Below are 27,431 nucleotides of genomic sequence, written 5' to 3'. Positions count from 1 at the left end.
AACCCTTTCCAATTCACTGTCTGACGTCTAAAGACATTCTGATTGAAGCCTGTACAGCTCTGATGTCGGAAGACGTCCGGCAGGGTATTCTTACTGGATATTACTGGCCGCTCTGCTGCCGGGGGCCTCTCCAGCATGTCCCATACCACAGTACTGGCTCTAACCAGCAGATGGCGGCATTGTATAATGGCAGAAAGAGAAAGCCCCCTAGGAAACCCTGAATCCAAAATTGGATTGCAAAGGGTTAAAACTTTATTAAGAAAAAAAGTTTATAGTGAAAAACATATACGTTTTTTCATGTAAAAAATGGATCAAAGCGCATCAAAACGTGTACTGTTTATACGATTTAAAAACATAAACGTATGCCTAAAAATGCATGTTTTTTTTTTCATGTACATTTCTCGTGAAAGACTAACTGCGGGTTTTGATGTGGAATTGCAAGCAGATTTAAAGGAGTTGTCCGAGTTATGGCAACCCCTGTCACCGGGTAACCCTTAAAATAAAGAATGAGTAGTTACTCACCTCTCCCCACTCCTCTGTCACTCGTCGTTGGCTACGGCCTCCGCTGTCTGTTTAAACCTACTGTAGCAGCCAATGACAGTGCTCAGCCATAATCACTGACCGCTGTCATTGGCTGCTGCAGATTGTTTGAAGACAGGCTCAGCATCCAAAATGACATGACAGCTGAGAGCAGCACTGGGAGATGAACGGGGGAGGGGTGAGTAACCTCTGATTTTGTATTGCAAGACATGGGGACCCGGTGACAGGGGTTTCTATAACTTGAACAACCCTTTTAGGCCATTTTCAATTCTGCATCAAAATCCGCAGGTAGCCCTGTGATTTCTGATATGGAATTTACTGCAGCTTGGGGTGCGTCCTGCGGGCTACCTCCACCCATATGAAAGCACCCCAACTGAATATTCTGCAGCGCCCTGTGAAATATTCTGATGTTTGAAAGCACCCTAAGGGGTTAAATAGTTACATGTCCATGTAGTGGAGCCTACAGAGCAGAGAGTAAATCACAAGGAACCTTCTGCATTGTGGGGTAACTATATGTGCCAGCATGTTCTGCTCCCTGGAAAGTGCACTCCCTGCAGGATGTCCTCTTGCAGTATGGCGGACTGCATGTCCCAGCAAGTTCTGCTAATTGCACAGGAGAAACTTTGCACTTTGTCCTTCTGCAGTGTGGGGGACTACATGTCCCAGCAAGTTCTGCTCCTTGGACAGTGCACTCCTTCCAGTGTGTCTGCCTGTAGAATGGGAGACTGCATGTCCCAGCAATTTCTGTTAATTGGACAGCAGATAACTTGCACTTTGTTTTCCTGCAGTGTGGGGGACTACATGTCCCAGCAAGTTCTGCTCCTTGGACAGTGCACCCCCTGCATGATGCCCTCCTGCAGAATGGGGGTCTATATGTCCCATCAATTTATGATAATTGGACAGCAGACACCTTGCACTCTTGGAGTGTTGGGGACTATATGTCTCAGCAAGTTCTGCTCCCTGGACAGTGCGCTCCTTGCAGGGTATCCGCCTGCAGTGTGGGGGACTACACGTCCCAGCAAGTTCTGCTACTTGGTCAACAGACACCTTGCACTTTGTTGTCTTGCAGTGTGGGGGACTACACGTCTTAGCAAGTTCCGCTCCTTAGGCAGTGCATGATGCTCTCCTGTATTGTGGGGGACTGCATGTCCCAGCAAGTTCCGCTCTTTTGCTAGTGCATCGCCTGCATGATGTCCCCCTGCAGTGTGTGGGACTGCATGTCCCAGAAATTCCTGCTACTTGGACAGCAGACACCTTGCACTTTGTTGTCCTGCAGCGTGGGGGACTACATGTCCCAGCAAGTTCTGCTCTTTTGCTAGTGCACCGCCTGCATGATCTCCTTCTGCAGTGTGGGGGACTGCATGTCTCAGCAGACACCTTGCACTTTGTCCTCCTGCAGTGTGGGGGACTACATGTCCCAGCAAGTTCTGCTCCTTGGCTAGTGCACTCCCTGCAGTGTGGGGAACTACATGTCCCAGCGAGTTCTGCTCCTTGGCTAGTGCACTCCCTGCAGTGTTGGGGACTACATGTCCCAGCAGGTCGTGCTCCCCTTGCTGTCCTCCCCGGCAGGTCACCTGCTGGTGACAACATGACGGACAGCTGCTGTGCTCTTTCCCCCCGGCTGCTGCACCAATCCTCCTCCAAGCCTCGGCTGCCTCCTCCCACTTGTTGCACTGGGACTCCCAGCAGATCGCACCCAGCCGCACAGGGAGAAGCCCGGGGTGCAGCTCACACTCCGCTGCTGGTAAATGAGTCGCTGATCGCTGCAACTTCCCGACACCTGCGACCCCCACCATGCAACTGCTGAGGCCCCCCGGGGTGCTGTGGCTGTGGCTGCTGCTGCTGAGCGGAGGCACATGGGCACAGAGGGGGGTGCTGGAGGGAGCCCCCCTGACTTATGGACCTCTGGAAGAGGAGATCCTGCTGGCCAATAACGGGATCAGGGTGCCCTTCGGGAGATCCGTCTACCTGGACCCCGTCCTGGACCTGGTGGTGCAGGTGCAGCCCGGAGACAAGTGTCACATCAGCGTCTTGAGCAATGACCCCCTGTCCCAGGGACCCGGCCACCTCTCCCCCAACAGGTTTCCGTGTGAGTTTGGAGGTCGGGAGGTGAAGTACTCTCACCTGGGAGCCCGCAGTCCTTCCAAGGACAGGGTGAAGCTCCAGCTCCGATACGATACCCAGAGCAGCACTGTGATCATCCCCTTCATGGTGGAGGTGGAGGTGCTCTTCACCCAGCTGGAGGTGGTAACCAGGAACATGCCACTGCTGGTGGACCAGCTGCTGGGCACCAGCAACCCCATAGATAAGAAGATCCTGGAGTTTACCTATGACAGGACTTTTGAAGTTTGCAGGATCACCCCTCTGCTGGATCTTGCTGGACTGCCCAGGTATGGAAGGGTGCTGCACAGTGCTGGGCATATGGTGGATTGTGGGGAGTTTTTGCAGCAAGGGGTACGCTACCAGCACACAGCTTCCACCCAGTCACCCAACAAGGACTATATCCCAATGTTGGTGGAGTTGCATGATAAAGTTGGGAATTTACTCAAACAGGAGCATTTCCAAATCCTGGTTAGGATCAAGGAAGGTTTAGAGAACACCCAGCCTAAGCCTAGTTTCATAGCCATGATGATGATGGAGGTGGATCAATTTGTCATGACTGCCATCACTCCTGATATGTTGGCCGCAGAGGACTTGGAATCCCACCCTGGAGATCTTATATTTAATATCACTTCTTTCTTCGGTCTAGGGCAGGGGCAAATTGTGAGTACGGATGACCGCAACTTGCCCATTACTTCTTTCTATCAGAGGGATCTGCAGGAACTTAGGATTGCTTACAAGCCACCAGCTGAGGACTCTGACACGGAGCGCATCTTTGAAGTGGAACTGGAGGTGGTGGACACTGAAGGAGCTGTTTCTGAACCATTCTCATTCATGATCGTTGTTAAGCCGATGAATACGCTTGCTCCTGTGGTTACACGCAACACTGGGCAGCTTCTATTTGAAGGGCAATCGCGTCCCCTCTCAAGTACCCAAAATTTACAAATTAGTGATGAGGACAATCTTGGTGATGTTAGAGTGACTGTTCTAGATGGGCTAAGACATGGGCAACTCTACTTGCTTGGTTCGCCAGAGAACTCCAAATTCTTTACCACTTCCGACCTAGACCAAGGTAGTGTCATCTATCAACATGATGGTAGTGACACCTACAGCGACAACATAATTTTCCGTATGACTGATGGACAGCACGAAGTTGAGTTCCTCTTCCCAATAACGGTAGTGCCCACAGATGACGAGCCTCCTATAGTCAACGCCAACACAGGTTTAATGATCTCCGAGAAAGAAGTATCACCTGTGAGTCCAGTTGTGTTGAGTGCCACAGATATTGACTCAGAAGACGCTACAATACGCTTTATTTTGGATTTACCTTACTCAATACTTAGCCAAATGGTATTGCGTCAATCTGAGATTCCTGAAAACCCTTCTGAGTGGAAATTATTACCTGAATTAAGTCTTTACGAAAAGGAAGTAAAAGAGTGGACTCAACAAGACATATTAGATGGCAAATTACATTACAAGCATATTGGACCACACAGCACTGTCTCAGTCATGGACCAACTGGTTTTTAGAGTCCAAGATGACAACGATCCTCCTAATCTATCTGGTGAACACACTTTTATAGTGAAAATTAATCCCATTGATGACTTGCCTCCAGAATTATACCCGGGGACCACTCTTAGGATGGTGGTGCAAGAATATCATCTCACCCACTTTAGAAGGAAATTCCTGCGATACACTGATTTGGATTCTGATGACCGAGACCTCAAATACACAATGACTCTGCCCCCGACTGACACAGATGAAAACAACCCAGTTTTGATGGGATTTATAGTCCTTACCGAAAATCCAGACCAGGTTGTTACAGAGTTTACTCAAGCCCAGATAAACCATCACAAAATTGCCTACAGACCACCTGACTTGGAGCTTGGAATTACTCCACGTGTTGTTCAGTTTCACTATACCGTAGAGGATATGTCTGGAAATTCTGCTGAAGGGGATTTTACCATTTTTTTGGAGCCTGTGGACAACAAGCCCCCAAGTATTATTAATACCGGATTTACTGTGTTTGAGAGAGGTAGTCATGTTATCACTCCAGCAGAACTTGATGCAACAGATGCAGACACAGGCAAAGACAAAATCACATTCACCCTGACCCAATCTCCAAGACATGGTCAAGTGCTATATTCCAATCACGTGATGGATGTCGGTGAGACGTTTGTTTTAGATGACATTCGGAGTGGAAGAATAAGCTACATGCACAGTGGTGAGGAGTCTTCAAGTGATTCTTGTACTCTTGATGTTAGCGATGGAGTACATGTGCTTACGATCATCATTAAAATCACTGTAAGGTTAGTGGATGATGAAGTGCCTAGACTTATGCTACCTTCTGGAACCATTGGTTCCTACTTAGATGTTTTAGAAGGTAGCTTTGCTGAAATCACATCAAATGTTATTCAAGGCACTGATGCAGATACGGATGATCTCATGCTAACCTTCATCGTGGAAGACCCACCACTTCTTGGAGAAATTCTTGTTAGCGGCGTCCCTGCCGAAAGATTTTCTCAAAGGGACATTATTGATGGCGCTGTCATTTATTCTCACACTTCTGGAGAAATTGGATTGCAGAAGATAGAAGACTCATTTAATTTAACATTATCTGACATGTCTGAAGAATGGACTGTTGGGGGGAATAGAGTTACTGGAGTTCGTGTTCAAGTGACTATTCTACCACTGGATAACCAGCCTCCTATTGTTTCAGTGGGTGACCAGTTCACAGTTATTGAAGGGGGAAAAAATGTAATTACACCCACTCATTTAAAAACTCAAGATGGGGACACTCCAAACGATGATATCCTTTGCACTATTGTTGTGCAGCCTACATCTGGATATCTTGAAAATATTTCACCGGCCCCTGGTTCTGAAAAATCTAGAGCAGGTACATCTATTAGTGCATTTATGTTGAAGGATATTCGATTGGGACATATTTATTATGTTCAGAGCATCCACAAAGGCGTGGAACCTGTGGAAGATAGACTTACTTTTCACTGTTCTGACGGCATAAACCTTTCTCAAAAGCATTTCTTCCCAATTGTGATCATACCTGCCAATGATGAGAAGCCAGAGATCTTCATGAGAGAGTTTGTAGTTATGGAAGGAATGAGTCTCGTCATTGATATCCCAATACTGAATGGAGCAGATGCAGACATCCCAGCAGATGACCTTATCTTTACCATCACAAAGCAACCAAAACATGGACATATCGTGAATCAGCTAACTAATGGGACTGTTATAGTCAACAGCTTCAGCCTAGATGACATCAAGGAAAGCTCCACCATCCTTTATGAACATGATGATACAGAGACTAAAGAAGACAGCTTTGACGTAAAACTTTCTGATGGCAAACATTCGGTGGTCAAAACTGTTCTAATTATGATCATACCTGTGGATGATGAAACTCCAAGAATGACCATTAATGATGGATTGGAGATTGAAATCGAAGAAACAAAACTGATTAGTAATAAAGTACTAAAAGCAACAGATTTGGACTCTGATGACAAGTCTTTGACCTATATATTACGCTACGGGCCTGGGCAAGGCCTCTTACAAAGGAGAAGACCTTATAGTGGCCTTGAAAACATTACTATAGGTATGAACTTCACTCAAGATGAGGTGGACAGGGAATTAATACAGTACCATCACTTTGGCCAAGAGGGAATTCGAGATCTCTTCAAATTTGATGTTACAGATGGCATAAATCCCCTTATTGACAGATACTTTTATGTGACCATTGGAGGCATCGATATGGTGTTTCCTGATGTGATAAGCAAAGGAGTATCTCTAAAAGAAGGAGGGAGAGTAACACTTACAACTGACTTGCTTAGCACCAGTGATCTCAACAGCCCTGATGAGCATTTAGTTTTTACCATCACGAGGGCTCCTGTACGTGGACATTTGGAGTGCACGGATCTGCCAGGGGTCCCCATCACATCATTCACCCAGTTGCAGTTAGCTGGTAATAAAATCTATTACACACATACATCTGATGATGAAATAAAGATGGACAGTTTTGAATTTGAGGTCACGGATGGATATAACCCAGTTTTCCGAACATTTAGAATATCCATCACTGATGTTGATAATAAGAAGCCTGTCCTGACCATCCATGAACTGACAGTGAGAGAGAGCGAGAATAAGTTGATCACCCCCTTTGAACTTACAGTAGAGGACAGGGATACCCCAGATAAACGGCTTAAATTCATCATCACACAGGTGCCAGTTCATGGAAAGATCCTATTTAATAGTAGCAAAGCAGTAACCTCCTTTACAAAGCAAGATCTCAATGAAAACCTTATCAGCTATAAACATGATGGTACCGAGTCCACCGAGGACAGCTTCTCCTTCACTGTGACCGACGGCACCCATACCGACTTTTACCTGTTTCCTGATACTGTCTATGAGACCCGACAGCCCCAGATGATGAAGATTCGGATTATAGCAGTTGATAATGGTGTTCCACAAATTGCAGTAAATAAGGGAGCCCCAACTCTTCGCCTTCTGAGCACTGGCCATTTGGGCTTCTTGATCACCAACAAGGTCCTTAAAGCAGAAGACAGGGACAGTGCCCATATCTCTCTCCGCATCCGAATTACTCAAGGCCCAAGTCATGGATTCCTTATCAACTTGGACAAGGGGAATCACAGCATCAATCAGTTCACGCAAGGTAATCATTGCACTATTGTTTGGTTTCATTTAAAGAGGTTATCTGGGGATTTTTTTCTCAAAAGCGGCCCTCCATGCTGTGCCAACATCAACATAAAAGAAGCCATACTCACCTTTTCTGATACCCTGCCCTCCTATTTTGCTAGTGCCCAGTCCCCCATTTGTTTACCTCTGGGTGCAAGAAGCCAGGGTTGACGTCACCAACACTTGGGCAATGTGACCGCTGCAGCCATTCACCAGCTCACTTCAGCCTGTGATTAGTGGTAGCAATGGTCACAAGTCCCAGTGTTGGGATGTCATTGTTTGCTTGCTGCATCCAAAAGTGAAGACCAGCAAGGGACCAGGTTCCAGCTGAGGGGGATCGGTGGAGAAGATGATGGCTTTTTTTTAGGTTGGTACTGCATGTTGAGCAGCTTTTTCTTAAAAGCTGTCCCCGGATAACCCCTTTAATCCATTTAGCTTTACTAATGAGAATGTTTTAGCAGATATCAATGTTTTACTTTTGACTAGTTTGCACTCATATTGTGATTCTACTTAAAATTGCTGTTTGCAATCATTTCTGTTTATATATAAGCATATTTTTATGCAATTGACATTTATATTATAGCAAAACTTTTTTATTGCATGTAAAACTATATTACGAGTTTGTTTACTTAGCTAGGCAGGTGATGTCAGTGCTCGTATTTCCTACACAAGCATTCTCTTTCACTTGTTTGTCTGTTTTTGGGTATGTTCTCAATGCTGCATTTATATGTGGGTATTTATTACATCCATTTACAGAATATATTTAATTGGTGTTCCTAGAACTGTCTGTCTGCTCCCAGAAATGGTGCCCACCTGTCAACACCTTACGTGTGTCTTGCAGCTCGGCCCCATTCATTTCAGTGGGGGTGAGTTGCAATGAGCACTGTTCTTTGAAGTAAGCTGTAATATTTTGTAATTCTGGACAACCCTTTGAAATAGCTTTCCTTCCTGTAAGGCTACCGACATACTTGCTGTGTGTCCGAGTTGTGCTTAAGAGGCTCAGGTGCAAGTTGCATCAGATATCATATTGACACCTGTCCGTGTGCTGTCTGATATATAGTCAGCCCACACATTGACACAGGTTTGCATGTCCTAATTCTCATTCATGATACAGACATGCAATGAGTTTTTTCACGTGGACCATAGATCCACGTGAAGAAAACAGTAGTGTACATAGTCTCATAGGCTATAATGGGTCCATGTGCTGTCCGTGACTCAAAGAGACTGTCACCATCTTTTTGCACCCCTCTTTGAGGGCAGCATAAGGTAGTGTCAATCACACTGATTACTGTCATATGTCTGTTATGTGTATCTGTGCATTAGGTTTTAAGAAACTTGCCTAAGGGTGAACAGATGTCCCGATTCAGGTGGGACAGTCACGCTTTGGGGCCATGTGTCCTGCTTTCCCCAGGGTCCTAGATGGGACAGCCATTTGTCCTGCTTTCAGGACATCTGTCACGCTTTTGTCACCAATGAAGTGATTACCAGCCGGGGTGCAGCGGCTCCCCAGCTGGTAATCACTCAGCTGCGCCGTATACACACACTGACAGTTCCGCAAGAGGAGAGGAGAAGGGAGGAAGCCCTGCTGCAAGCACACACACTTCCGCTCACAGCAGCGCTGAAGAGTGGAGCAGTGGCGCTCTGATTACCAGGAGGAGTTAACTATATCAGTTTCAGGGGACTCTATTAGTACTGGAGCTACTGTGGGGGGTCACTGTTACTACTGGGATCAATATAGGAGATACTATTAGTAACAGTGTCCCCTATATCAGCCCCAGTAGTAATAATACCACTGAGGCCGCTGTGGGAGTCACTATTACTACTGAGGCAACTGTGGGAATCACTATCACTACTGAGGCCACTGTGGGGGTCACTATTAGTAACAATGTCCCCTATATCAGCCCCAGTAGTAATAATACCACTGAGGCCGCTGTGGGAGTCACTATTACTACTGAGGCCACTGTGGGAATCACTATCACTACTGAGGCCACTGTGGGGGTCACTATTAGTAACAATGTCCCCTATATCAGCCCCAGTAGTAATAATACCACTGTGGCCACTGTGGGAGTCGCTATTACTACTTAGGCCACTGTGGGGGTCACTATTACTACTGGGGGCTACTGTAGGGGACACTGTTACTACTGAGGCCACTGTAGGGGTCACTATTACTACTGGGGCTACTGTGAGTATGTTTACACATGACGAAAATACTGCAAAATGTCCGCAGTGAAAATTTCCACTGCAAATTCTGCAGCATTTTCACATCCAAAAACGGTAAAAATCCAGATGATTGGTGTGGATTTTGACTGGAAATCAACTGCATATCCGCAGCTGATTTGATACTATGTAGCGCTCCCCTTTACCTTCTCTGAGGGCTTCCCGCAGTCAGCGCTCCCCGGCTTCTGGTTCCCAGCAGTTTGTAGTGGCCTCACCTGACCAGTGAAGCCACACCTGACCAGGCCACTGGGTACCGGAAGTCGGGGAGCGCTGACAGCAGGAAGTCTACAGAGGAGGTGAGGGGGAGCTCCACATAGTATGAATTTAGCTGCAGATATGTGGCTGATTTCCAGTCAAAAGCCACACCGATGATGCAGATTTTGACTTTTTTTGGATGCATAAATGCTGTATAACTTGCTCCCCTGTCTTTTTTTAAATGGCCCTGTACATTTTATAACAATGGCGGTAAAATCATACGCTGTGATAAGCCCCGCCCCTGGCCACAATCCTCTGTCCCGCTTTGACCCTGGGAAAATCTGCTCACCTTATGCCTTTAATCAGTAGCAGCAAATACATAAAGGACTACTAAAAGTAGTCCTGGATATTAATTAGCTGCAGGCCAGCTAAGCCCACCCTGCCCTCCAGCTACTGATTGCCTGCTGTCTGCCAGAGAGAGAGAGAGCTGCCAATCATTGGTTGGAGGTTGAGGTAGGTGTGGCTAGGTGCAACTCATGAATATTCAGGACTAGTTCTGCATCTGGCTGCTACTAATTAAATGCAAGTTTCTCCAAAACTACTACACAGAAACACACAGCAGACATATCACTGTAATTGATGTGACAGACACTACCTTATGGTGCTCTCATTGAGACCTGCAAAAACATGGTGACCGTCTCTTTAACACAGACAACACACGGACCAAAATACACTAGCGTGCCAGAAGCCTAACCTATAAAAACTACCAATTTAAGCCTCGGTTTCTCCTTTTCCGCCAAATTGATAAAAATTCATTTCAAGCCTCATGCACATAGTTGTATTATGGATCAGTAAAACCTCGGAGTTGTAGAAAATTGTATAAAGTCACTCTGACTTCTGCGGGGATCTACTGTACCCACTTATGCATCCAGTTTCATACTCAAGCGTAGAGAGGTGTTATGTTGGGTTCCGCATAGATGAAAAAATATAGTGACATCCGCCATTGCTTCTGGGGATGAATAACCCAATAATACAGCGCCACACAATGCACCATACACACTGAGTCCCTGTGGCTACCTGGTGTAGAGCCACATGTGGCTTTGTATGCTACTGTACATTTGTCTTCATTAGGCTACTCATATACATAAGATAGCTGTCAGCCGCTAGTAATCTGGACCAAATACATACACGCTCGGTTGACCAGCATCCCCATAACGCATGCACGCTCGGACAAGCCAGCATGGGATCTCTACGCGGAGACGGGAGAAAGCCTGTACCATACACCTATGGCAGTGGCTTATCTCCCAAGAACAAAAGGATCAGGCAGGTGATATCCAACTGTCCAATCCTTATCTCCCCCGACATCTGCTATCCAAGGAGCATCTGAAGGCTTCCATACACAATAGATGATTGGCCAGTCCTGTGGAGATCGGTGAGTTACAATAATCAGGCCAACCTCCTGTAAGTATCTTCCGCGTAGATGCGGCTATTGGCATTTCCTAGTTATATCCATTGTTTCCTATTGATGGTTCCCTGGAAGACAACAAGAGATGCCATTTTTACAGTAGGGATGGTTAACCGATTTCAGCTTGCTAATGGATGCTTAGCAGACAACGTACGACTTCCTTCACACCTTCTGTGGCTTTTAAAAACAAAAAGCAGTGATTTTCATGCATTTTTTCAGTTGCGCTTTTTAATTCGAACACTTTTACACATGTTTTTTCATTCGTTTTCCCAGTGCTATTAAGAATCCGAAGAGAAAACACGTGAAAAATACTTTTGGCACACATTGTATTTGCATTGACATTTGCAACTATTTTGGGTGGGGTGTAGCAGGAGGCATTTGGCCTCTCATAGTCCTACAGATTTACTATAATTTACTCCAGAAACTGGTATAAACTACAGTGTAAATCCATGCCAGCTTGTAGTGATATACATTTACTTTTCTGTTGCAAAGACCAGCTAAAACTGCACCAAATATCTTAAGAGGCTTGCACTTCTTCGTACATTTGGTGCATCTTACCCCAGCATGCTGCTGCTAATGTCTGGTGTAACATCAACCATCTTTAGTAAATTCCCCCTATGTGTAAAACCACCCTTGAGAATATAATAAAATGACTGTTAATGGTTATATATCTGCCTATGAACATTAGATAATGTAGCCATGTTCGCATGCAATATTTTGGCAGCAAAGCACCAAAGCAAAGATCAGTGGTGGAAAAGCTGTGAAAACTCCACATATGAACATGTGAGGTTTTCACCACGTTTTCTCAGATTCTTAAAGAGGTTGCGCCAAATTCTAAAGTTTTCCCCAAACCATAGGACAAGGGGATAACTCTATGACCAATGGGGTCCGACCACTGGAACCCACCACCTGATCCCAAAGAGGAGTGTTAAGCCAGTCCCCAAGTGAATAGAGCGGAGGTCGCACAATGACAGAGCTGAAGATTAAAAAAGTGCTTGAACTCAGTAATCTCTGTTGCTGTCATTGCAGTGAATGGACTGGCGGCAAGCCTGCACAACTACTGATCCATGCACTCAGGGACTGGCATGACCCCCATTCTTGGGATAAGTGGGGGTCCCAGCGGTCAGACCCTTACCAATCATAATGTTATCTCCTATCCTGTGGATAGAGGGCAAATTTATAACGTCGCACAACACCTTCAGGGCTTGTTCACACAAGGGACCTAGTTGCACAAAATTCGCAGCTAACTGCGCAACAAATTGCGTGAATGGATGATCTTCCTCGATTGTGTCCTAAGCCTCAGCGTGAAAATCGCCCATTCACACGATCTGGAGCTGCATGTTGCAGAAAAAATGCGCTGCTGTTCGGAATTCCCTCAGTTGGTAGAAATCCTCTTAATGACTTCTAATGTCTTAAATACAGGCACTGCTCTTTTTTTCAGAGTCTTGGCTGCAGCTAAATTCCCTTCCCCCTCTCTTTTTTCCCAGCTCCCATAGGAGTCTATGGACACTGCCGCGTTTTGCTCACCAAAGATAGGTCAAGACCTATCTTTTTGCGCAACAGGGAATTTCAGTCGCCAATGATCTATTTTTTGAGGTGTGATTTTATTTTTTTTGCCCACCTAAAATTCCTTCGACTGAATGTTTCCTTGGAAACCATAGGTTCTAATAGTCGCTTTTTTGTGCGGCTAACTTAGCTGCGCAAATTACCTCTTGTGAACAAGCCTTAAAATGTCTGATTTGCAAAGTTATGCAATGCTAAATCTCTGCGCCTGCATCCATGCATAACTAGTCAGATTTGGCATTGATTGTCAACTTATGTGACAGCTATTAATGGGGTATTCTTATGTTTTATTTAAAGGGAATCATATTTGAAAGGGAATTTGTTACACTGACCATGGTCTGATCTGTGGGCAGCATATTATAGAGCCGGGGGAGCTGAGCAGAATAATATAAAGTTTTGTAGAAAATGGTTCTGTACATCTATATTTTATTCATGTTAATCCCTGCTCTTTCTGTACTTCGGAGTCTAGTGGGCGGTCCAATTCAATGATTGATGGTTAGGACCGCCCACTGGACTCATAAGCATGCAAAGAGCAGGGATTTATATTAATAACATACAGCTTATATTGAATCTTTCTTCATAAAACTATATATCAATCTGCTCCGCTCCTCCTGCTCTATAACATGGTGGCTGCAGATCAGACACCTTGTTCAGCATGACAGGCTCCCTTTAAGCATTTCCTCCTTGAATCTCTCTACAGTTGCTTTATTGTGGCCACATTTAGATGAAGATAAGCAGCTGTGAGAGGATTAAAAAAAACTTTAAATAGCAAAAGTTGCTAAGCGAAGGTCTGTGGCATTGAAAGACGGAACTGACCAATGCCAAATGGATCTAGTTCAAAGCGCAGTCTGGCGTCTTCTTATGACGCTGCTCAATGGCAAAGCATCAGAATATACACTCTTTGTCAAAAAAAAATCCAGCCCCTAGAAGAAGTTGTTATTTTGCTGCAAAACTTGACATGCAGTTACATCTCAGGCAAATATGCAAGAGTTGTGAGGTGATTAGATGAACGGTCCTGTCACCTGAGGCCCTGAATCTGGTTCCACCTTTCGCCTATAAAAAGGCTCTCAGAGGCTCCTTGTGTGTGGTGACCTATTTTTTTCCGCTTGTGTAGAGCTGGTTGGCCACCAGACGCCTCTGTGACGCAATCAAAGAGATATCGTCACGTTAACAGAGTTTGAGAGGGGCGAATTATTAGAATGCAAGATGCTGGTTGGTTGTAGTTGGGAATTGCCCATCACCTGGGCCGTTCTGACCAGATTATTAGGAGATGTTGGGAACAGGTGATGCATGAGGGCACAGACAGAACACCAGTAGAGAGAATCATCTGATCGTCCGACAAGCACGAGCAGCTACAATTGTTTTGTTATCCACCATCCAGAGACAGGTGGCACCGTTGTTACAGGCCCCTGTGTCTGTTGGAAACATTTCCATGTGCTTGGCCGATGGACATTTGGTCTCACTGTAACACCCTTTACGTGTACTGCTTTTGACACCCACCCACCCACCGTTACCTCCATTTGCATTGGTGTCATGAACTATGAAACTGGACTGCTATGGAGTGGAACCGAATTGTTTTCAGTCACGAATTCAAGTTTAGTTTGGGCACTGACAATGGCCGTGTTCGTATCTGGAGACCTACGGGTGAGCACCTCAATCATGCCTTTGCTGTGGAGCACACTGCCCCCACTACTTGCGTGAAGGTCTGGGAGGCCATCAAATATGACAGTCGTTCACCCATAGTAGTAGTTTGAGGGACAATGACAGCTCAGCGTTATCAGGACATCCTGCAGCCACACATGTTCCTCTCATAGCGGCTTCTAAGAGGCATTTTTCAGCAGAATAATGCTCGGCTGCATACACAAGGGGGGTCACAAGAATGTCCCCACAACATTGCCACACTGCCTGCCCGATTGTCAGATTTATCCCCAATAAAACATGTATGGGATCATCTAGGACGCCAGCTTCTACAGCCTACAAGTTTTCATGATCTAGAGGTTCAGTTACAGCAAATGTGGACAGATACGCCACAGAATACCATATAGAACCTGTATGCCTCCATGCCCGCCCGTATCACATCTTGTCTCCAAGCTAGAGGTGGTACAGCAGAGTACTAGAGCCTCTATGTCTGCCTGTATCACATCTTATATCCAAGCTAGAGGCGGTACAACAGGGTACTAGAACCTCCATGCCTGTCCGTATCTCATCATGTAACCAGGCTAGAGGCGGTACAACAGGGTACTAGAACCTCCATGCCTGTCCGTATCTCATCATGTAACCAGGCTAGAGGCGGTACAACAGGGTACTAGAGCCTCCATGCCTGACCATATCACATCTTGTATCCAAGCTAGAGGCAGTACAACAGGGTACTAGAACCTCCATGCCCATCCGTATCTCATCATCTATCCAGGCTAGAGGCGGTACAACAGGGTACTAGAGCCTCTATGCCCACCCGTATCATATCTTGCATCCAAGCTTGAGGCAGTACAACAGGGTACTAGAGCCTCCATGTCTGTTCACTTTTCCACACTAGGGCTGGGTTCACACAGGGTGGATTTGCCGCGGAAATTCCGTGCGGAATTTCACCGCGGCAAATCCGCATGTGCCCGCTAATCCCGGGATTAGCCAGCCATGTGGACGAGATTTCTCAAGAATTTGCGGATTTGCCGACCGCAGCATGTTCATTTTTTTTCCCCGCTGCGGCCGCGCTCTCCTCTATGGGAGCGCCGGCCGCAGCGGAAGAGTGAGCAGCCGGGCCGCTTCAAAACTGCTGCGGGTTTTGAAGCAGCGGTTCTCCCGACGGAAATGTCGCGTTTTTTTGCTGCGGCCAAACCGCGACATTTCCGTCGGGAATCTGCCCCGTGTGACCATGGCCTAAATATCCTTTTCTCTGATATTGTAAACACTTACTTATAGTGTATATAAAAAGTCTACACACGCCTATTAAAATGCCATGTTTTATCATGTTAAAAAATACAACAATGATGAATCATTTCAGATTTCTTTCCACCTTCAGTGTGACCCGTTATCTGCACAATTCCATTGAAAAACAAACTTATGGTTGCATAAGTGTGAACACCCTCTTATATTTGGGGATGTGATTGTGTTTAGAATTAGCCAATCACATTTATACTCATGTTTAATAGTAATCAGTACTCCGCTGCCATTAATCACAGTGATTCTGATTTACCCCATATAAAGTTCAGCTCTTCTAGGAGGATTTTCCTGACAATTTCATTTAGTTGCATTTTTCAGTACAAGCCATGGTCTGTAAAGAGCTTACAACACATCACAGGGATCTGATTGTTGGAAGGTATCAGTCAGGAGAAGGGGACCAAAACATTTGCAAGGCATTACATATATCATGGAACACAGTGAAGACGGTCAACAAGAATGGGATTTAATTTGGCACAGCAGTGACATTACCAAGAACTGGAGGTCCCTCAAAACTTGATGAGAAGATCAGAAGAAAATTGGTCTGGGAGGCTGCCAAGAGGCCGACAGCAACATTAAAGGAGCTGCAGGAATTTCTGGCAAGTACTGGCTGTACTGTAGTGCATGTGACAACAATCTCCCATATTCTTCATATGTCTGGGCTGTGGGGTGGCAAGCTGGAAGCCTTTTCTAACAAAGCAAAACATCCAAGCCCGGCTAAGTTTTGCCCAAACCTACATCAAGTTTGTTAAAACTATGTAGAAAAATATGTTATAGTCTGATTGGACCAAGGTTGGACTTTTGGGCCATAATTTCGAAAAGGTAGGTTTGAAGCAAAGCCAACACTGAGCATCACCGAGAGAACATCATACCCGCAGTGAAGATGGTGGGGGCAGCATTATGCTTTGGGGCTATTTTTCTGCTACTGGAACTGGGAGGGAACAGTTCCAAATATCAGTCCATTTTGGTACAAACCCTTCAGGACTCTGCTAAAAAGCTGAAGATGAAGAGGAATTTCACCTTTCAGCACAGCAACGACCTAACACATAACCCCAAATCAACAAAAAAATGGCCTTGCCGGAAGAAAATCTAAGTTTTTCAATGAACCAGCCTGAGCCTAGACCTGAATCCCATTGAGGATCTGTGGGTTGACTTGAAGAGGGCGCTACACACAAGATGACAGATTTGGAGTTCTTTTGCAAGAAAGAGTGGGCAAAGATTACCAAGCCAAGATGTGCCATGCCGAGAGACACCTGCCCAAAAAGACTGAATTCCGTCATAAAGTCAAAGAGTGCATCAACATAGTATTCGTTTTATGGTGTGTGTATTTATGCAACTACTTTATTATTATTATTTTTTTATTTTTTTATTTTCACCCTAAATATTTCAGTTTGTTTTCAGTGGAATTGTACAGATAATGGCTCACATGGAAGGTGGTAATAAATCTGAAATTATTCATATTTCTCGTATTCTTTAACATGACAAAAAGAAGGCATCCACTGTATATCAAAGTTCCAATCACACATATAAAGTTTCATTAGATTCCAACAACTCGATGCTTGATTTTTTTATTTGACAATTAGTGTAAATCAATACCTCTAAGTGCACCATGGTTATATGTGCCAGACAGCAAGTAATAAGTAAAGTGTGGACTCATGATAAATCTCATCCTATTAAATACTTGATTGACAAAATGTTATTTTAGCAGTGGGGTGCAGTTGTGTTGCAATCTGTTGTATGTCATTTATGTATCTTCAGCTTTTGATCTCCTGGTTCGAACAATCCTGTAACAAACAATTCTTAACTCCATTATTAATGGAGCAGTTCCAGATAGATAGGATTTTAGGGAAAAGCCACAACTCAGGATATGAGTTTGTACCTGCTGGCGTTAGGTGATCCTACTCCCCCCGACTCAAGCCCGGACTGGTCTGTGTACCCTGCAGGCATACTCTGTGTTAAAACCTGAATAATCAGTACTAAGAAACAATGTAACTGCTGGTAAATCAGTATATTGATATAGTCCGATGCCAGATAAAGACTGAATGGTAGTGATGTACGTTATACACCAGGAATGATGGAAGTCTCTCCACGGACTGTTTGCAGTCAACTGTAAGCATTAAAGCAGACAATAGAGCAAGACAGAATTATAATAAATGCAAAATTATGCAGAACGTCTGTAATTACCTGTTATCAGAAAAATCACAATTACTTAGGTATTTGGCCCGATAGCTGCAGGTAAAGAAAATACTTTTATGTAACAAAGAATTACTTATTGGAAGACACTAAGGGGCACTGCCCCAAAATGTAAAAGTCAACAGCAGATAAAGGCCAAAGGTTTGTCCACTTTTGTCACAGCATGCAGCCTTCTTAGATCACAGGCAGATTTGATTTGCGGAATCTGCGTAGGACACCCACGCGGAAGATCCGCTATTCAAGCCGCGCATAGGGAAACATGGGCATCCGCACTGGAATTAAAGCATGCAGATTTGTTTTGCGGACCTTTTGGTCCAGAGAACAAATTGCAGCATGCTCCATATCAGTGCGGTTCCCATTGAAATCAATGGAAGCCGTCCAAGCAGCACAGGTATGCAGGGTCGGCGGACGCGGGCAGGGTCGGAGTCCGATGTGGGCTCCCACATGTAGAATCCGACCCACCCGTGGACATGAGGCCTTAAGTATTTCTGTTTTTGAGTAAAGTGGCTTTTGTGTAATCCTCAGTGGTGACTGAGTTATGATGTAATATGGAAAAAGGGGAGGTATCACTGGATATATTGGGTAGCTGTCATGATAGATCAGTTCTGATGATGCAACCAAACTTTAGTCAAGGGCAGAGAGCCTTTTCCTAGATCTGCCCTAACTGGACTAGGAGGGGAGTGGAGCACCCACCCTGAAAAGGGTGAGCCCAGAGCTGGAGCTGAACCTGATACCCTAGACATCCCTAGGTGTAATATGGGAGAATAGGACAAAACCCCAGAAGAGCAGCACAGTACCAAAGGGAAAAGACGAAAGGAGAAATTGTAGAACAATTCTGAGGAAGTGAAAATTGCAGTCAGAAGTCCATGGTCCAAGATGTCATGTATAGAAACTCCAAACAAGTGCTCCTCCAAACACCTAAACAGAACCAGAAGTACTACTGCGTCCTCTGCACAGAGATGCCGGAATAAGTACCCCAAAAGAGACACTGAGAGGCTGACTGAGACAACTGGCAGCCCAGCCAGCCTATCAATGCAACAACAGAAGGGAAATGCTACTTCCACGGCATCCAGTGGCAGATGACAAGGTGACTGTGCTGGTAGTTGCATCACTTGGGCCTTTTTCACATGACTGCATGCGTTTTTACAGTCGCCCGTACGCGCCGTAAAATCGCATGGATAAAGAATTGCCACGATCGAGTCCCGATCTTCAGAGCATATTTTCTGCCATTCACATGAGAAAAAAAATACGCTGCAGCCCAGAAACCCCTCGGTCAGCACAAATCCCTGAAATGACTACGAATGCTTAAATAGAGCCAGCTGTCTTTTTTTCCCAGCGTTGTACGCCGAGTAACTCCCTCCCCCTCCTTTTTTTCTGCTTCCATGGAAGTCTATGGTTGCTTCCTGCGTGTCTTGGCAAAAGATCAGCAAGACCTATCTTTTGACACGCAGTCTGAAATCGGTGACCGAAAATAGTCGCTGATGTGCTATTTTTCCCGGCGCGATTTTTTTATGTCCACAAAAATCGATCATGTGAATGAATACATTGGAATCCAATGGTTCATGCGGTCGCGATTTTTGTGTGGTTTTTACATTCCCGCGGGCGATCAGCTGATCGATGAAAGTGTGGGTGGTGAACCCGTGCTGATCAACCATTGATGACCTATCCTGTTGTTAGGCCACTGACATTCATCTTGGAACCCGATAAATGTATTTTTCACTCTCTTGGCACTCACTTTATAAACTTTACATTTATTATTTATCCAGATGGCCGTGGAGTTAAATTTGCTGACTATCTATCTTGTCTTCTACATAATATACTCTTTACCTTGAGGCTACTGTCTTAAATAGTAAATGAGGTTGACTACATGAGATATTATCAGCATAACCTTTTCCACCTTTTCCACTTCATCCAAAAAGCTCTAGATTCAGTCTTTTCGCGTAATTACTTCTAGAATTTAACTAAATGTGGGAAAGGGCATTTTTCCCCTTTAAGAAGTAGCTAATGCTAATGAAATGTTGTCTATGCTGCTAGCATTGGGTAGTGAAATAGATATTAAGGCCGCCGGATTCCGCATACAGGATCCCACAGCGGAATCCGACCCGGTGTCCAGCCAGTGACCCCTGCGTACCTGTCCACTGTCTTCTTCTCTGTGCTGTGGATGACGCAGATTCTGAGGATTTGGAGGACACTATGCTCACGTTTGAATGTTGGGGTCTGTGACTGGCTTCAGCAACCTTTGATGTCCCGTCAGCAGGCTGACTTTAGCTTGTCGATATAAAGCCCTTCTGCAGAACGGAGCTGTGGCGCTCGACAGAGGAGAGGTGAGTATAGCATCTTTTATTATTTTTGGCCATGTGGAGTAGGAATTAGACACTTGAGAACCAGAATGTTTCCATCCTAAAGGATGAGATACTTTTTAGCAATTTTTATGAATTTGGTGGTTTTATGGCCCTATTTTTAGTTCTTGGGCTGTCAAATTGTTTTCGCTTTTTCGTAGGGTTATTTTTTATTATCTTTTCTATTTGTGTCCAAAAAGTTAAAAGGATTCTGTATTTTTTAAATTAGCACATTTATGCTAAAATAAAGTACAGGAATCGGTTCCCCGTTTTGTTTCAGACAGTTTGATAAGTAATTTCTATAGTCTTGGATCACAGGGCAAATGTAGCGATGGTTTAGTTTGGGGTGAGCAGAAAGTTGTTTTCATTTTTTGAAATATTTGTATTTCATTCTGTACATTTTTTTCACTTATTTTTGTAACTATTTTTTAACATCTATGTCCCCCATGACATCACAGTTTTCCACTAACTGGGGCATCCATAAAAGCAGCATCCATAGGAGCCCTAGTTACGGTGGAAAACATGCCCCGATTGTGAGAATAGTCAGCGGCACAACTGAACGAGGTTGGCTAAGACCTAGCAGCTCTGCCATCATGTGATCACCAGATCCAATAGAGGGAACGGCGCTGCTGCTTCCTCTAGTCACCACATAACAATCATTGAGAGCTATGTAGGCTGGAAAAAAGAAGGCAAAAGTGGATATAAACTACTTCTGTCTTCTCCTCCGGGTCCTCGACCTGCACACTGCTAGATTATAGGAGCTGCAGCTTTAAACCTACATATATTTACGATGGTGTGAGATTAAAGCCCAGGACCAGGTGCCACATATTTACAGAACATAGTCCTTGTCAGGTTAAAGAAAAGAAACTTGGACAACCCCTTTAAACTGTTGTTAGAAATTGCTGGTTGAAAAAGGGCAAATATACTGATTGTTTGACTTAATTAACCACTTTTATATCTTCAAGCAGTTCCCAGTTAAAGGGATTCTCTGGCACCTTTGGGACTTTCACTATTGATGACCTATCCCTAGGATAGTTCATTAATAATGATCGTCAGAGGTCCATTGATCATCAGTAGTAAAAGTCCCAGACAACCGCTTTAAAGCTAGCCATACAATTTTGATAGCTGATCGCAGACAGCTATCCCTTCAAACAGGAAAAAAAAACAACAATGCTTGTAGTGGGGTCCATTATTCCCTATTGAGCCACAGCGAACATCTGGCCACAGCATTTCTCATTGAACAAAAAAGCGCAGTAACAAACACCAAGGAAAAAGTTCACAAAAAAATACAATCTTTTTCCTAAAAACGCAATGCGTGAAAATACCTTTGTAGCGGTTGTCATGTATGTTTTCCAAACTTCTGGAAGGATAAATGTGCTTGGTTATTCAGCAATATTTTGCTTGCCTCTGTAGGTCAATTGGCACTGCTCAGCATATGTTTTCTGCATGTTTAGGGTCCTTTTACACTCTGCAATATCTCCCAAAGGCCTCTCTCACACGACCATATGCATTTTTACGCTCGGCCGATTGCAGCTAAAAATCGTATGAAAGAAGTTTAGCAGCAATCAAGTGCAGTATGTGTGAGTGGCACAGTATGGGTCCATGTGAAAAACATCTGTGTGTATTGCCTCACCGGCTATAATGGAGCCATGTGCTATCTGTGAAATTACATGGACAGCACACAGCTCCAAAATATGCACCTAGCCTAAAGGAGTATTGCATCCAGAAGCATTTATAGGATAGGTGATAAATGCTACATTGGTGGCGATTCAACCAGAAACCCGGTTCCCTGTTCCCCCAGCCTCAATACCACGACTAGAAGGAATTGGAATGTAGAGCCATTCATTTGACTTTGATGCTAAAGTGCATGGCCATTTATTTGGAGTATCAGAGAGTCTTCAGTTCTTATAAGCAGATCCATACACTGTGACCCTGACCGATGGCTAGACCCAGAATGCCCATCCTGTTTGGTTCCCATCTGCTTCTCTCATTCAGGACATATGTAAGATATTGTTACCTATAGGGGCATGTGCGCTGATACCCTATGATCGCCAAAATAAATGTCTTCGGGCATTTCACATAGCATTGTGTTCCTTCTGCTACGTTTCATTTGGGACAGGTGAATAAGGGCCTAAAACTATAATGTAAGTCTGCAGCTCTTCATTTATGTCTATTGAAGCTGAGAGAAGCGGAGGTATGGTTTGCATTTTTGGGTAGTCACTTTATGTAGGAAAAGAAATTCCAGTGATATCAGTGAGATCCACTGTGGAGTGGAAGGACATATCCTACCAGGTCAGATAGTCTTGTCTTCGGTTGCAGTTCTTACATATTTTTGCATGACATTATTACTGCATTTCTTATATTTAATGCATTTGAACTCAGCAAATATTTGTTTTCTTGCAGCGGACATTGATGACATGAAAATCTGCTATGTGTTACGAGACAAGGAAAACGCAACCAGTGATATTTTCCATTTTACTGTTGAAGATAGCGGTGAGTACTTATTTTCTATGCAATATTCTGAAGTTATGGAAAATAGTCAATACCAAAACCTAGAAGAGTGTATGTGGTGATTTCGATCTTACACGCTCTTTTTTCTCCATTGATATAGTAATAATTGGTAGTTTGCTGATTTTGTAGAAGTTGACTTGGTTTCAGATTGGTAAGAGTATATAAATTTACACTTTCCGCCTCTTTGGGCTCTGACCATTGTAATTGCTTACTACTTTGGCAAAATGTTTTATCTTAATGATCAAGGTTTTTTTCAATTGGCCTAAATAGGGGGACATAACAGCATCTAAATCTGCCTGTAAAAGGTTTTACCAAGGTTTCTAGATGTATTATCATGGCACTGGGAAGGCTTGTCAATGCTGGTGACTGCTCTCGTTGAAACAACTTCAGGATGGGCTAATTAGAAATGTGTTTGGAAAATTTAATAAATGAGTTGTTCTAGATGTGATTTTGGAGCCCAAGCTATTTACATGACATATTCCATATTTGTATGTATCTGAGAAAATGGCGCTGGAACATTTTATATGGTACTTGACTTGAAATTCACATTTTTCTATATACTGTACATCAGAGAATTGGTGTAAGTACATTGATAAATCAGATCCATTGTTTCACCATCACCTATTTTACTGTTATTTGCTGGTGCTTGTGAGATGTGACAGTAATGTTGTTTTCTACCATTACCCAATGTCCTTGATGCCGGATCTCAAGAATGTCTGATCGTTATTCTAAGTGGCTGCATAAGTAAATCAAGGATAAATTATAAAGTGATAGGGTACAGTAATTATGTATTTTGGGTAGGCTTACCTTTTCATTACTGAATCCTTACTGTATGAAGATGACCACAGATAACTCAGCTCAGGCAGTGCAATTCTTAGACCTCATTAATAGGCTGTCATAGAGCCAGAAAAGGATTCAGATTATTATTCCTTGAGGCTGCATAGTTAGACGTTATCCAATTTGGACACAGATATGTGTGGACAAATTGAACAATTATCTTGTTTCAGATGACAGCTCAGCCAATGCATTCCAGCTTAATCGTAGCATGCACTTTACCATAGCTTGCATTCTAGTCTGGCATTTATGGTGGGCTGTTTCAGGTTCTTCTTCAGGACATCTATGCAGAAACAGTTTTGATAGTTTTCCAAAAACATTGAGTCATAGAATGGTAGAGTTGGAAGGGACCTCCAGGGTCATCGGGTCCAACCCCCTGCTCAGTGCAGGATCACTAAATCATTCCAAACAGAGATTTGTCCATCTTTTGCTTGAACACTTCCATTGAAGGAGAACTCGCCACCTCCCGTGGCAACCTGTTCCACTCATTGATCACCCTCACTGTCAGAAAGTTCTTTCTAACATCTAATTTGTGTCTCCTCCCTTTCAGTTTCATCCTGTTGCTTTTAGTCTTTCCTTGTGCAAATGAGAATAGGGCTGATCCCTCTGCACTGTGACAGCCCTTCAGATATTTGTAGACAGCTATTAAGTCTCCTCTCAGATTTCTTTTTTGCAAGCTAAACCTTCCCAGATCCTTTAACTATTCCTCATAGGACATGATTTGCAGACCGCTCACCATCTTGGTAACTCTTCTCTGAACTTGCTCCAGTTTGTCTATATCTTTTTTAACGTGGGGTGCCCATAACTGGACACAGTATTCCAGATGAGGTCTGACTAAGGAAGAGTAGAGGGGGATAATTACCTCACATGATCTAGATTCTATGCTTCTCCTAATACATCCCTGAATTGTGTTTGCCTTTTTGGCTGCTGCATCACATTGTTGACTCACGTTCAGTCTATGATCTATTAGTATACCCAAGTCTTTTTCATATGTGCTGCTGCTTAGCCCAATTCCTCCCATTCTGCATGTGCTTTTTTCATTTTTTTTTTCCCAGCTGTAGGACTTTGCATTTTTCTTTGTTAAGGGTGACTACCCACTCCAGTTTTTTTTCACAGCGAAATTCGCAGGGTTTTTTTTCTGCAGGGGTCTATGGGACTTGTAATGTTAAAATAGCGATCGCGCAAAATCGCAATTTACTGTGAAATCGCTATTTTAACATTACAAGTCCCATAGATCCCTGCAGAAGAAAAAAACGCTGCGAATTTCGCAGTGAAAAAAGACTGTAGTGGGTAGTCAACCTAAATACCATTCTGTTAGTCGCCACCCACTGTGTAAGCTTTTCTAGAGCTTTTTGAATACTCTCTCTTACCTAGTGTTAGCTATCCCTCCTAGCTTTGTGTCATCTGCAAATTTGATCAGTTTCCCATCAATTCCCTCCTCCAGATCATTTATAAAACTGTTGAACAACACTGGGCCTAGGACAGAGCCTTGTGGTACACCACTTGATACATTCTTCCACTTGGATGTGCAGCCATTTATGACCACTCTTTGAGTACGATCACTCAGCCAGTTGTTATTGGTTATTTTTTCCATGAAGTATGGTATGAGATACTTCGTCAAATGCTTTACTAAAGTGAAGATATACTGTATCCACCTGATCAACCCAGTTGGTTATTCTGTCATAGAAGGTAATTAGATTCGTCCTGCATGACTTGTTTGTTACAGACTCATGCTGGCTCTAGTTAATTACTCCATTATTATTTAAGTACTTGCATACATGCTGTTTAATAGTTTCCTGGATCGACCTTCTTCCCTTTTTTGAAGATAGGGACAACATTTGCCCTTTTATAATCTTCTGGGACTTCTCCTGTTCTCCAGTAATTTTCAAAGATTATGGTGAGTGGTTCAGCAATTACCTCCGCTGCTTTCTTTAGTATCCTAGGATGTAATTCATCTGGACCTGGAGACTTGAATTCATTTAAGTTAGCTATGTGTTCCCTCACCATCTCTCTTTTTATAGATAGCCTGCATTATTTTATTCCCCCAGTATCACAGGGAAGATCAGTTGATGTTCCATCTACTTTCTGAGAGAAAACAGATACAAAATAAGAATTTAAAAGTTCGGCCTTCCCAACATCATTCTTAACCAATTGACCATTTTCATCTTGTAAGCATCCAATAGCATCTTTGACTTTTCTTTTGCTTTTGACATACCCCACAAATCCTTTTTTATTGATTTTGGCCTCTCTTATAAGCCTCAATTCATTATTAGCTTTAGCTTTTCTGACACTTGCCCTACAGTTTCTGCAGACTGCATTATATTCTTCTTTAGATATTTCCCCCTCTTTCCATTTGATAAACACATTTTTCTTAGTTTTTAACATGTGTGCAAGTTCTGTGTTCATCCATCCTGGTCTCTTTAAATGCTTAACGATTTAAATGTTAACGATTGTGCTTTGAGAATCTCATTTGAGTACTCCGATATCACCAGGACTTACATTAGGGCCAAATGATGTAACACTCGGGAGTTGAATGAGCAATAACATGAAGCACATATCAGCATTAGTGGGTAACACAGGTGCAAGAATAGGAACTCACCAACAGGTGACTGGAGCAAAATGGTGATGGTAATCAGATAACGGCACAAAAGGATGGATGGTGTTGGTTACTAGATAAGTTACTGGAAGACAGGAGATGACAAATCAGCAGGAGCATACCTGTCGATTGTAACAGATACATATTAAATGTAAAGTTGACATGGTTGCTGGGGTGCAGTACAACTAACCAAAGCTGATAAGACAAATACATTGTTATTAGTCTTATGTTTGAAATATCAAATGTTGATATGTCTCTGGCTTGTTTTAGGTTTGGGAGATATTTTTGTTGTTGAGACGTATTTCTTTATAGTTAATTAACAAATGGTATTATCAACAATTTGCTAGTAAAAACCTGTTGGGAATGCTTCATACTGAAGGTGGGATAATATGGAATGTTTGGTGTGACTGCATTCAGAGGAGAACAAAAGAACTTATAATGTGATGTCATTTTTGATTTAGTTGATGATAATAAAGAATAATTAGCTGTGTAGAATTATACAGCCATGAAGAGAGAGAAGACTGTGAGAAATAATGACTTTATAATGAAATCAAAATAAGGCCCAGTGCAGAACTGTAGAACGGAGGCGTAACTTGGAGCTCTTGGTCCCCAGACATCCATGGTGGCTGACTGTTGGCTTGCAGTACTGGGGTTCTGGGTTTGAATCCATCCAAGGACAATATCTGCATTGAGTTTGTATGTAATCCCCATGTTTGTGTGCATTTCCTCCCATACTCTAAAAATACACAATACTATGCAATAGTTTTAGCTGGGTGTGGAAAATATGTTACAATATAAGAATGCTTTTAAAGATAGAAGTGTTCATAGTTTATTCTTGTCGATTAATAAAATGCAAAGTTAATGAACAAAAGAGAAATTTAAATCACATTAACATTTAAGCCCCATTTAGACGGGACGAATTTATGCAGCATAAATGATCAGCGATGAGTATAACTACGACAGGGGAGTGTAAATAGCAGCTGTTCAGTATTGGATGGCCACTATGTTAAGTGAATGAAGAGGGGCGGGGGGAAGCGAGAACTGCTCCTGCCGCCTCATTGTGAGCCAGTGATATAAGCTCCCATGCGAGAGCATGTATGTGCGGGGACGAGTGTCGGGCATCACTTGCCCAAAATTCGTCCTGTCTAAATGGGGCTTTAGTGTGACCTTAGTCTTAGGGCTCCAACCCACTGGCGTTTTTTTCCTCCACCGCGATGCGATTCTAAAGTTAAAGTCTCGC

At 43.6% G+C, this 27,431-nt stretch overlaps 1 protein-coding gene across 2 annotated transcripts in view; it reads left to right on the top strand.

The window, feature by feature from the left end:
- The first annotated feature begins 2,261 nt into the window (after positions 1 to 2,261).
- FREM2 (FRAS1 related extracellular matrix 2) overlaps positions 2,262 to 27,431 on the top strand; it is a 212,737-nt gene continuing 187,567 nt past the window's right edge. For both annotated transcript variants that reach the window (XM_066582542.1, XM_066582533.1), the window contains exons 1-2: positions 2,262 to 7,321; positions 22,654 to 22,743. In XM_066582542.1, coding sequence (XP_066438639.1) covers positions 2,335 to 7,321; positions 22,654 to 22,743 — 5,077 coding nt within the window. In that variant the 5' untranslated portion in view covers positions 2,262 to 2,334. The remainder of the gene's footprint in view (positions 7,322 to 22,653; positions 22,744 to 27,431) is intronic.

This window comes from Eleutherodactylus coqui, chromosome 1 (assembly GCF_035609145.1).
Source record: "Eleutherodactylus coqui strain aEleCoq1 chromosome 1, aEleCoq1.hap1, whole genome shotgun sequence".
Classification (NCBI taxonomy): Eukaryota; Metazoa; Chordata; class Amphibia; order Anura; family Eleutherodactylidae; genus Eleutherodactylus; species Eleutherodactylus coqui.
The sequence above is the reverse complement of the archived record's forward strand: the minus strand, read 5'-3'. Positions and strand labels throughout refer to the sequence as shown.